At 44.2% G+C, this 12,278-nt stretch overlaps 1 protein-coding gene across 6 annotated transcripts in view; it reads right to left on the bottom strand.

Moving 5' to 3' along the window:
• MAF (MAF bZIP transcription factor) overlaps nucleotides 1-12,278 on the bottom strand; it is a 237,877-nt gene that overhangs the window by 217,123 nt on the left and 8,476 nt on the right. For all 6 annotated transcript variants that reach the window (XM_090063756.1, XM_090063754.1, XM_090063753.1 and 3 more), the window contains exon 2: nucleotides 8,109-8,170. In XM_090063756.1, the coding sequence (XP_089919882.1) occupies nucleotides 8,137-8,170 (34 nt within the window). In that variant the 3' untranslated portion in view covers nucleotides 8,109-8,136. The remainder of the gene's footprint in view (nucleotides 1-8,108; nucleotides 8,171-12,278) is intronic.

Here is a 12,278-nt window from a genome sequence, read left to right as displayed (position 1 = left end):
CGAGCCAAAACGAGTCTCCAACTCAAAAACGACCACCTGAGGGCCCGATGCTGCACTCTTCACGCACCCGAGGCTCCTTTGGGAGAGAGTGCGAGATCTGGGGGTGTGCGGCAGGCAGGCACGGGCTCAGGGCTTGCTGACTGCTGACGAATTGCATTCATCTGAATATTTGTCTGTAGGGGACAAATGCTTTCGAGGAGCAAGTACAACCTTTTAGGCAAAGCATCAGGAATCACAACAGGAAAAAGCATCACTGACGCAAACTGTGAAATAAAGATTTTGACTTTTATGTTTCTAGCCTTTGATCTGGTACAGCTGACATTACAGTCCTGCCGTTAATCCCTTCTTTTTTGATTTTTTTTTCTTTTCTTTTCTTTTTTTTAAGCAGAAAAGACGTGGGATGCTAGGTTCTTTTTTTCAGCGTAAGGCCGAGGTAGGAAGAGAGAGCCAGAAGGTGGGCTGGACTGGGGTACAATAGGAAACCTGGAGATGACCTGAAAGAAGAAAGGCTATGGCAGCGTTGGTCAACCTTGCTCCACCTTTCAGCCTTATGAGTTGGACCCAGGCAGTCTGTGGGCCAAATCTGGCATGGGGGGCCAGCCCCACACACTAAATGGAGCCCGCAGATGCCCCTGTGTGCTGTATCCAACCCAGTCCACTAGGTCTAGGACTTGGGGTCCTACCCGGCACGCTTAGCCTGGCTGTGGGCTGGCCCCAGGTGGGACTATGTCATCTAGCCCATAAGAAGCCCCCCACTCCGTGGGCCATACTTTGAGCTCCACTGGGCTAGGAGATGCGATGTAGTTGCTTCTCTGGGAGCTGGCTGGTTAAAGTAATCAGGTATTCAACATGCTGTTTTCCACCTATTAGAATAGTATTTGGGGCCAAGCAATACAAACACAGAAGTCCCCTTGAGCCTAGAAACATGTGGGTTCTGTCTGCAGATCAAATGTCGGAGGAGGTCTGTATTATGCACAAATATGCCTCTCCTCCCTTTCCTCTCGCTGGCCTTTCTAAGAGTACAATATGATGCTTTAAATAAAAAAGCTTTTCTTCTTCTGGGGGTGGGATACATGTCCCTGAAAAAATAGGTTATTGTTTTAATACCAGACCAGATTCTGCCTTTCTGGTGGAAATCTAGAATACCCTCAACTAATTTAACTGGAGTTATTCCAGACTAACCTTGTGTAACCAGGCAGATGTGCCTCGTCGTTTCTAGCTTGCTTTCTACTTACTAACTGTCCCAAATTGTGCCCCGAATTACACCGGTGTAACTCTAGAGGAATTAAAGTGATTCCAGTTCTGTTCCTACCCATTTACAACAGGCTTAATGAGACCACATAACTTTGGCTGCTTGTATTCAATTTGAGCTATGGAAGTGAGGGCTGTTTCCATCCAAATTTCCCACTGTTCCTGATGGAAACAGAAGGAGAAAAAAATGCAGTAAATGCACAGGAAGAACTGGCACATAGCATCTTCCCCATCTTGCTTGTTATTTCATATACTGAGTTTTAGGCATCCGGCCTGCAGGCAGCCCTTATACAGACAAGTTGTCCCGTCAAGCTTAGGGGCACTCAGAAACACGGGTTTGCAGGGGCAAGCTTCTATTCTCCAACAGATTACTGCTGATTTCTAAGACATGTTTCTGCTTGGTCTTTACCTTCCTAACACTAAACAGAATATAAAAACAACAACGGAAAAGCAGCATGCTTAAGGGCCCAATCCTGCAGCCTTCAGCGCCGTGTGAATCAGCAAACTTCAGGACTTACTGGCTTGCTGGGAGACCTTTGCTTTGTGCAAATGCAGAAGGTTTCTGGTAGGCATTTGTACCAAGGGAACTTCACTGCTTTAGTGTGACAAGTAAAGCAAATTTCCTTCGTGCAGACCAGGGCTTAATCTCAGTGACTTCAATGGGACTGCTCACATGCTTAGAGGGCTGGGGAATCAGCTCCTGGATGTCAATAACTCTGTACAATACCACAGCATAACACGAAACCAGCTATTTAATTACCAATCACCATGAACAAAAGGAGTCTTTATTTTGATTAACTTTGAGAGAACAAGGTACCCTGGCATCAGAGTATGTTTAAATAATTAAGCAGTGTGAGATAACTTGTCTGGAAGCAAAAAAGAGGAGGAAGAGGAGGAAGGAAAAGAACTAAACTCAGCCTTACTTCCCAATTTAAACCATGAATAACCTGGGGGTCAATTTTTCAGAATATCTCAGATCAATTCAATTCTCACCTCCACTGCCTACCTGCTAGCAAATGAACTTACTGTGCCTTCCAATAGACTGAAAAGACTAAAAGGAAATCGCATTTAGCTGCATCTGAATAACCATGGTTATTAGATGATGCGTGCAGAGGAAAAATTACCATTTCCCTTCTCCTTCTCCTCCTTTTGATTGTCATTCTCACCTCACTGGTGATTAAGATGTAGGATGCTCTTGCAGATTGTTAATTAGGTGTTAATATCTGCAAGGGGCCACAGCAAGCTTCTACACCTGAGGTCATTTCTCAGAAGTCAGGCCGTCTCCAGTGACAGTACCTGTAATTCCCATAGCTAGTTTGATTCCCACTCAACAGCTGGAGCTAGTGTTACTTTCATGTCTGGTTTCATTCCCTATCTGAAATTATATGAGTGCTAATATCTTTATTATCTTTCCTGGAGAGGTGCAATGCTTGAGAGAGTGGCACAGCGTGTTGTTCGAAGGCGGTTTGTTTGTTTTTTTTCCCATGGCATTTTTAAAACATTTCAAGCAAAATCTTTATGGTTAGCAAATTTATAGCTGAAGAATCCATTACAGAGCTGGGGGGAAAGGTGGGAGGGAAATGACAGGAATTTTTGGTAGAAGAAAATACAAGCTCTGCCACCAATGCAGCAATCTGGCATAAATTTGGGGAATTAATATAATGGCACTGAGACTGGAGGGAAAGGATAAAGGTAGCTCGGCCCCGGTGAGCTGTGGCAGGGGCGTGCATGCGCACGTGTATGTGTGTTCTCAAGTGAACCCATGTTGAAAGGTTTTCAAGGACACATCATTTTGCTTCAGGTAATGAGTCACATTATATTCTGGATGATTAAAAAAAAAATAGCTTGGGGCTTTGTCTCATTTTGTTTGTGTTTTCAATCTGTCTTTCAGAAAAAGTCCCAGCTATTTGTGGCCTGCTCAGAGATCTTCACCCGAACTTTCCTTTATACTCAGAGGGTGGAATTCACCTCCGAGGACCTGCACAAATGCTACAGCGGTGCTATTTTGAGAACGTCTGTGGAACTTCACAGAAGGAAAGGCTGCGCTCCGGCTTGCTGTCCGGGCATGAATTTCACCCAAAGAGATGAAATAAGGACACAAGGCAAACAGAATTGGCAGCTATCTGTATAGATCATTGTGCATTAGACAGCATCAAAGAGCCCTACACATGTTTCTTAATTCTCACAAAGTCTTTAGAAGGTAAGAATGATTAACCTCATGTTAGCATCGGGTAAAACGGAGGCATTGAGCCATCAAAGGCATCTCAACTCTAGATGAAGCAACGATGCTACCTACTTGGGCAGCAAGCTAGACGCAGGCTTAAACACTTCGCTGAACCAGAAACCAGGCAACTTGATCAAGGTCACACAGCAAATCACTAGCATCAGACTAGAACTCAATAGTCCTGTCTTTCCGTCCCTTCGTCCAAGCACTGTCCCTACATGGAAGCGTGAGGAATACCCTTCAAACGGGCAGCATTACATCAATCAGTTTCTGATCAATATAAAATAAACTGTACTGTGAAAACGGGTGGATCACTGGCAATTGCCAAAAGTTGCAAAACCCAAAGTAAAGATCTTATCTGCTAGCACTTTAATTAAAAAGTTATATTGCAGTTAACAGCAGCTTCAGTCACACCCAGACAAAGGTGGTTTAGGGCTTAATTCCATAATCAGACAAAACTAATTATAGGACTTTGATAGGATTTTTACCTGAGTAAGGGCTGCCAAATCAGGGCATCAACCTACTTTTTTGCATCTAACACAAGATGATTTCACTCTCTTGTCAGATTATTATGGACGAGATGGGACAATAAATTTTCACACTTAATGAAACTGTAAACTTTCGAAATACTGGAAGATCCTTTTTTTTTTTTTTTTTTTTTGCCCAGGGGGATCATCTGTACAACATCCTATAAATGGTAGGTGGTGTTTTTTTCTACCCTTTCTTGGCTAATGTAACAAAATAACTTCCTTTGGAAACAAAGCATTCCCGTTTGGCCTAACATAAATATGTACGTATATACATGACTGCTATTGTCTTCAATGGGAATTTGGCCGATGAGCTTTCGTGAAAGTTGTATGGATAATGAAGAATTTAGTAAAATATAGTCAAATTGAAAAGTTACTAATGTACTAGGGAAAATATAAAGAGAACTCATTCTTGCATACAGAGTTTTGGCTGATTATTTATGGCCCATATTCTCTTTCCATTATAGCAAATATATGGCCCCAGGTGAGGAGGGGGAACAGGACAGAAAGAGGAAAACAATCTGCCAGTAAGGTCAAGCTTCATCTGCCTGAACTGAAATCTTAAACTGGTGTCTGACATCACAGGCTGTTGCCATGTAAAGACAGATGACGTCATAACAAACAACCTGATTTCCCTGTGGACTAAAAGTGGACAGGAATACAGAGCAGATTCTTATGCAAACAGATTTCTTTTGCTCTATGTGGCTGGCTGGCTGGCTGGGTGGAGAGAAGAGCAAGGGAAAAGAAAAAGGTAATGGACGTGCACTTTAAGACGTTCTGGGCATGTCTACATGAGATGTTTACTGTGGGGTTGCCTAATTAGCTTCACAGTAAACATCTCAGCATCTACATGTGCACTCATATTAGGCTGGAATAAACGAATAAACTCCACAGCAGGGTAAATACTTTTAAATACAAGTACTATCCCGCTGTAAAGATTTTTACTGTGCAGCACCACATGTGTAGATGTTGAAATATATGTGCCAGAATGTATTGCGTCACATTAATATGCACATGTAGATCCACCCTCCATGCATGAAAAAAACACTTTAAAAAGTGAACTGCAAAAGTAAAAAGAAAGAGATCTGTGGCCTGTACTGCTCCTTATTTTCTTCGTAGCTTTAGGGCTTGTCCACATGGGAAAATTAAGTGGTGAAAATACCAGTCTAACACAGGTAGACAAACACACTCTGGGGTAAAAAGAGATTGTTCCCTTTTGTTGGTTGATCTGGAAAAGTCATCCTCGGTTGAGAATCAGAACATCTAACTCGGGAAGTATACCAGCATAACCACAGTTGTGTAAATTCACCCTGTGTCTTATGCCAGGATAACTCCCATGTAAATGAGCCACTATGCACAAGGCCCATCCCATGAAGCCAGTGGGAGCTGGGCCAGAATTGCACCTGATATAAACTGCATGTTGTCCATCTGCACTCCAAATGAGAGGATATGTCCCCCTTTTCTGTTCAACAGCCACTTAATCCTTCCAAAGTTTTCTCAAGCAGTCTTCAAAACACCCCAACAAAAAAAACCCTCATCTTTATTTTGTTAGGGGAAAAAATGTTCTGACAATTTTATAAAGTGTCTAAAAAATTAATTTCTTGCAGTTGACCTTGTGTTGACCCCTTACTTTCAGGGGTGCTGGTTGTAGCTGTGCTGGTCTAAGGGCATAGGCAGATGAGGTTACTTGGGTAAATGTGATATCTTTTATTAGGCCAACTGAATAATTGGAAAAATTGTTCTTTGCAAGCTTCTGGGCACAGGTCTTTCAATATGTACTTTCAAGCGCTCAAACCCCACCGATGTCCATAAGAATCTTGGACAGGTCAGTAGGTATAATTTGGCCCTCTGTGTGGCATTTTTGTTTCTTATTGTAGAGTCCCAACTGTTAGAAGCAGAAACTTTACAGCCCCATATATAAGGAAACAGAAAACCCTACAGGTAAAAAGACCAGTTGGGGTCCAAGGCCACCCTTCAGCCTGCAAGCTACCTACTAATATCAGAAGGAGTTTGGCATGCGAATTAAAGCCAATAAAACAACCCTTTGGACTTAATATTTATCTCATAAAATGCCACAGTGTACTCAGGATGATGTTTTATGAGATATCCATTCATTTCATTAGTAATACAGCAACATATATTCAGAACATGCTTGCTCTGGAAAACTCCCAATGACTTCCCCAGGATCAAATGCGTAGAATTACAGCAAGAGTTTCTTTGGCCCATCATCGAGATGGCATTGGCCCAAAAGAGACATTATAGTGACTGCTTCTTAACTGACAGCTATAGATTCTAGTCACGTGCATAAAATTAATTGCCTGAAATGCTAAAAATATGCCAGAAATAACATGTCTTTCAAAGAAATCAAGTTAGCAAGAGCGCCACTGACCACTACTACAGTCCAAAAATTCCCTTAACCAAACTTACTTTCTGAGAATAATCTAAGTGAACCTCCAGAGAATGTAAAGTATTGGAGTTTTCATATATAAGCTTATTATTCCTAATATCACAAAGAAACTTCCCCAAATTGTCCTTCTCCTTCCCAAATTCCCCATCTGACCAGATGTCTTTCTCTTTCTTGCTTTCACCTGTCAATCATGTTTGTAGCTGAAATTTGATTTCTCTCCCAACAGTAACCTTAGATGAAATATTACCATAGGGGTCAGTACAATCTGAACCTTGCCATAAAAGTTTGTTAACTCTTCCAAGACCCAGTATCTGTTTGCTTAAAAGTAACAGAACCAGCCACTGTTTGTTTGTTTTTTCAACAAGTCCCACCTGGGTTACCATAAAGTATGGGAAGGAAAGAAGCTTTCCCAGACGTAACGTGTCCTGTTATTGCAAATGTGAATTAGATCAAAAGCTTCAATTTTGAAGTGTCTCTAAATACTGGGAAAGAATTAGCAAGGATCGCTTGCTGAGTATTTAGAAGTCAAGCACTTGTGCTAGCAGTGAGCTGATGGAAAACATATTGAACCTGCACAGGGATAATAGTTTGAATGTGAATCCTTATTAAAGCCGAATCCAGATATGCTTTCTGAACACATAACATGATAGCTGCTTTGAAGGGCCCCGAATGGAGCGAGGGCTCAATTCTCTTCTGTGCCAGTGCAAAGCAGGAGTAGTTCCCCTGACCTCTGTAAAATTACACCTCTGTGTAACCCATGTACATGAGGGAGGAATCAGCCCCCAAAATTTCCCGGGACCCAATCCTCCAGTTCAATACCCAGCCAGGCTCTTGTGCAACTTGTTTAAGGGCATTATGATCATGTCCTGCTCCTACTCAGAGAGCACAATTTTAAATTAAAATCTTAGTTACATTACCTAATGGAACCAAACATTGCTCCATTTTAACACTATTTCTTTGCTTTAAATGCAGTGGTCCATCATCTCAATTAAAACTAGAGATTCCAAAATTAAATTAATACAGGGATAACTGTGACCAAAATGTCTATTTCAAAATTACTTAATATATTTGAATCCCTGGGAAAAAAACAACCCAACCCCCGTCCTAAACAAACAGATCCCATAGACTTGCTTCAGTTAATAAGTGGATCATCTATCCGGATTGGAAGGGGGGCAAAGTGAGTAAAAATGTTTTCTCCGCTATTTTCATTAGTGTTGTATATTTTGTAAATGCGGGATGAATGTGAATATTGAGAGGAAGCCAGAAGCCATCTATGCATTAGATTCTATTGGAAATTCCGGGTACGGATATAAACTGACACAAAGCCCCATTATGTTCATCACGATTTGAGACAGATCTTCGGGAAGATTCACTCTTAACCTCCACAGCTGGCATCTACATGATCACATTTGAAGGCAAAAAGAAAACACATTTGCAAGGGATAAAATAAGAATTATGATGAGCAGGAGACCTGCTGGTAAACGAGAGTTGAACAGACACCCATGACATATTCTTTCGCACATCTGAATGGATGCCCAATGCAAAAGCCAGGGAAGTAAACTGGAATATTCTCACCAAATGCCATAGGTATTAGCTTAAGCTTCATGTTAGTAGTAACAGAGACAGAGATAGAGAGACAGAAAGCAAGAGAAAGAAAGCACGCTTCTCCCCAAATATGCAAATGAAAATCAAAATGTACCTTTTTTGACCTCAGGCAACAGGGATTTTCACATCACCGATGTAGAAGATTCTCTCGGGTACCTAATTTAGTAAATATATTAAAATAAACACACCGTTACTAAGAAAGCACTTAAAAATACCATCAAATGTGTGTTTTGTACAGAGCAGCATTGTCTGCATTGGATGCAAATTTAATTTTTGAAGGTCTTGAGCAATATTGAGGAACAGCATTTTACTGCTGATGAACTTAAGGAAAAGTTTTTTGGGTTTTTTTAAGCTGAATATAGCTTCCCCCCTTCCTCCCCCACACTGGACGTTATACAAAATTAATAGCAGGAGGATCTTAGTGGTAGGAAAAGGTCTTATTAAAACAAAACACCGTTTTTGTCTCAAGAGCAAATATCAAACTATAATAATTGGAAATACTTAGCTTTCAATAATACAGTTTAAAAAATCTTGCTTATTAGCTGGGCTAATGTAATGGGCAAAATAATTATCAAGTTCTGTACATAGTCCATTATTTTCCAGACAGGAGTTTAATAACAAAAGCAGAGCTGTCATTTCTCCCTGCGGTTACTCACAACGTACAGGTTCAGATTGTCAGAATGTATTTAAAATCTAATTTAAAAAAAAATTCCACACAGTTGCAATGAGTCTTTGGACAATAAGTGAGATAAACCAGCGAGTCAATCTACGCTGCTTAAATACGGATATGTTGTTGTGTCGCTCCATCCAGCTTTCTCTTACAATAGATGCACTCTCTATGTACTTACACATACAGCAAATCTTCTGCAAGAACTGTATCTGCAGATACATCTACTTTTTGTCACATCGCATGCCAGAGCAAAGAGAAACTGCATGTCTGATATATTTTAATTGAAAAAAGCAAGGCAGTCTATAGGTTGATTTGGCATTTGCTTGCAAAACAGCTGTACAGCTTTAGAAAGAGTCAGCTGTACATTTTGTGCCAACAAAATTACTCCTCCGCAATGTACAGAGCCCTTTTGACATCTAATTGAACAGCATGGCATATTTAAATATTTTCATGCATGCCACTTAAAACAATGTTTCCTTGTAGTGGGAAATTTTACATTAGATCATTCCTATTTGGAAATGTTTCAATACAGACTCGCATACGCAGGCATGCACAAACACGCTCGCAGCAGCGCAGTGTGTCCGACGATGGCTTTTCAAGCCAGCGCGTCTGCCTTGCTAATCATCCCGGTGAACCTCTCTCGATAGTTTTGGAGAAAAGGGACAGTGCCTTTTTAAATGTAATATTTGGCGTTCTGCCCAGGATCTCTCAAACCAAAGGACTCCTTTAGACCTTTGGTGTCATTTTCCTCACCATGACCTCTCCTTTTATGCCAATCGGTGAATCCATCCTGTTATTAATGCATTCAGTGGGGAGGCAGAGGTATTCAATGCTCACACCTGAAAAGCACTCCCCCAAAAATAAAAATAAATAAATGTTGTAGTCAGCCTGCTGTTGTCTCGCTCAGCCTTTGATGAGGCTACCCCTTCTCGAAACCACAGCTGGTCTCTAAAAGGAAAAAAAGAGAGCAAGCACCTCTTTCCCAGGCAAGGTGCACCCATTCATTTAACAGGTTTATTTGACTATGAAGGTCATTGTTAACACAAGGCAATATTCCCAGAAAGAGAGCGCTAAGGTGGGGGGCAGAGGTATGAAGCAGAGGGTATGAATTCAGCGAGTCTGACAGATACAGCTTTTTTTTTGGGGGGGGGGGGGGGGGGGATTGAGAAAGTTGGTGCATGCGAGTTACCAGCAAATCCCTTCCCTCTCCTCTAAGGTGCTATTTGTAAAATAGAGGCAGTCTGAAGACCGCGCGCAGGACGCTGGCCTGCCACCAATGTGGGGTTGCGAGACCTTGTCCGGACCTCCTACCCAAGGGCATCGCATTCCCCCGCCCGCAACGGGGACCCGTTCCTCCCCCCTGGCAAAACCGCAGAAACAGGCTGGACACTGCGCACGAAGCGTCTCGTGGAGATGCGCCTAATAACACCGCGGGGCAGCAAAACCAGGCCAACAGCGCTGCCTCGTAGCACCAGGCCACTGCGCAGTAAACGTCACCCACAAAACCCGTGCGCCCGCGTTACCGCGCCTGGGGGGGCACTAAACTACATCTAGGGGGCAGGGGGGCTCGCTGAGGCAGGTCCTTACTTTGCGGAGGGGGGGTATCCCCGGGAGGGTGTCTCGGGCGGGAGACCGGAGGGCCTCGCTCTGCCGCGCGGCCTGTCCGGCGGAGCTGGGCCGAGGAGGGAGGCGGGCGCGGGCAGCGGCACGTACCTCAGGCCGGGCAGCGCGGGGCCGGCGCGGCAGGGTCCGGGGTCCCGCTCCCTCTGCTCGCCGGCGGGGCGGGGCGGGGCGGGGGGCTGCAGCGGGCACACGTCGCATGGGGCGGGGGGGTACGTTAGGGACCAACTGCCGCCCCTCACCCGCCCCGTCCCCATCCCGGTTGAGCCGCCGGCGCGGGAGCGCCTGCATCCCCGCCAGGGCCGCGCTGCCTCTGGGATGCAGACGGGGGCCTCCCCAGCCGCTCGGAGGAGGGAGGTGGGCAGCGGCGGGGGGGGTCTTTTTTGCATTGCTGGTCGGGGGGGTGCACCTCCGGGCCCACCTGTGTCACTGCCACAAGGCAGCCCCACCCAGGCAGGTGGGGAAAAGCAAATTAAAATAAGAAGGAAGCAAATGGGCAGGGAGCGATGGCGCCCCAGCGCCCGGCAAGAGGCGAGAGCCTGCCAGGCCCTGCGCTTGACGCCTGCGGCGCCAGGCCAGGGACAGCTGGCATCGCTTCCCCTCTTGGGAAAGTTTGGGAGACGCGGCCCCGGAGGGTTTTGCACTGCGTTGGCTCCCAAATCTGAACAGCCAAGGGGGTGTTATTTTGGGACCTTCTGCAATTGTTGCCCGGCAGGACCCTGAGGGTGTTATTTTTAATCTGCGGCTTTGCCCAGAACTGAAATGTTCATTAGAAAGAGCATTCAAACCAGACAGAGTGCTCCCGTCTTGGCCAGGGGTGGGGAGGAGAAAAAGACTTCTTTAAACACCCTCCCCGCCTCCCTGGGCCCTGCTCCTGCTCCCTTCTGTGTTATTTATAACAAGATGTGCGCTTAAAATTGATACCTGAAGTATTTGGGTGCAGACAACTTGAGTGTGTGTCCAAGGCTGGGTGTATGTTAAGGAACCAAACATCGCGCGTTTGCCATAGCTACCCTGGGAATGTCCATGCCCGGTGGCTTCCACTAACACCATGCCCTTAGTGCGTTTAAAAGGGGAGAGAAAGTTCATTAAAAACCTGCACGAGTGCCCCGAAGTGAGGACATTTTTGTGCATGTGGAATCCTTCAACCCCATCGTCCGAACAGGTGTCAGAAACAGTGAGCCCATTTAGTTTCTCTGATGATCTTAGCAATAAACATAGAGGATTTCCTTTCAATGCAGCACATGGTGAAATGACACCAATGTAGTTCTGGCATCTGAGCAGATAATTCTGACATATGCATAATTTCCTCCCTAAATCCAGGAAGCAGCAAGCCCTCTGTATCTGATATTAGTATATTATGTCAAATAGAAACTGGCATTAAAAATTATGAATGATTCTTGATCAAGAACTTCCTACACACTGCAGCGGAAAAAAAAAACCCCACAGGGACATGAAGCAGCTGTGCAAAAGTATGGGGGGGGGAGGGGAAAGACTGGGGCACGTTCTTTTTAAACCACTATTTTTAGCAAGAGTTTTTTGTTTTGTTTTTTTAATGTAGAGCATTTATTTGGGGAGAATAAAAATGTGAGAGGGGCTTTCTAATAAATAAAGCAACACACTGCTACTGGCCAAAAAGGATTGTTTTGCTTTTCTCCAAGCTTCTTCACAGTCGTGTTGCAGAGTTCAAGAAAAATACACCGGTGTCACTCAAATATTTTCCCCATATTCCCCGCCCCCCCCCCCCCCTTTTTGTGGTCCAGTGTGAAATTTCTCGGGCAGGGCAGCCGCGGCAGCTCAAACACAAAAATATTATTTTGCTCCACCCGGTGGAATCCTGCATGTTAGGGAAGAGGGTTATGTTTCATTTAAATAAAATTGAGAAGGCTTAGGGTTTGGGGCTTTTATTCCCCGCTATTACCCTGCACTATATTTAAGGGTGCACATCTTGCAAAGCCAGTCACATGAATGTTC

The sequence above is a fragment of the Crocodylus siamensis genome, chromosome 9 (genome assembly GCF_052110815.1).
Source record: "Crocodylus siamensis isolate JL-2025a chromosome 9, ASM5211081v1, whole genome shotgun sequence".
Classification (NCBI taxonomy): Eukaryota; Metazoa; Chordata; order Crocodylia; family Crocodylidae; genus Crocodylus; species Crocodylus siamensis.
This window is presented reverse-complemented; position numbering and strand designations above follow the sequence as displayed.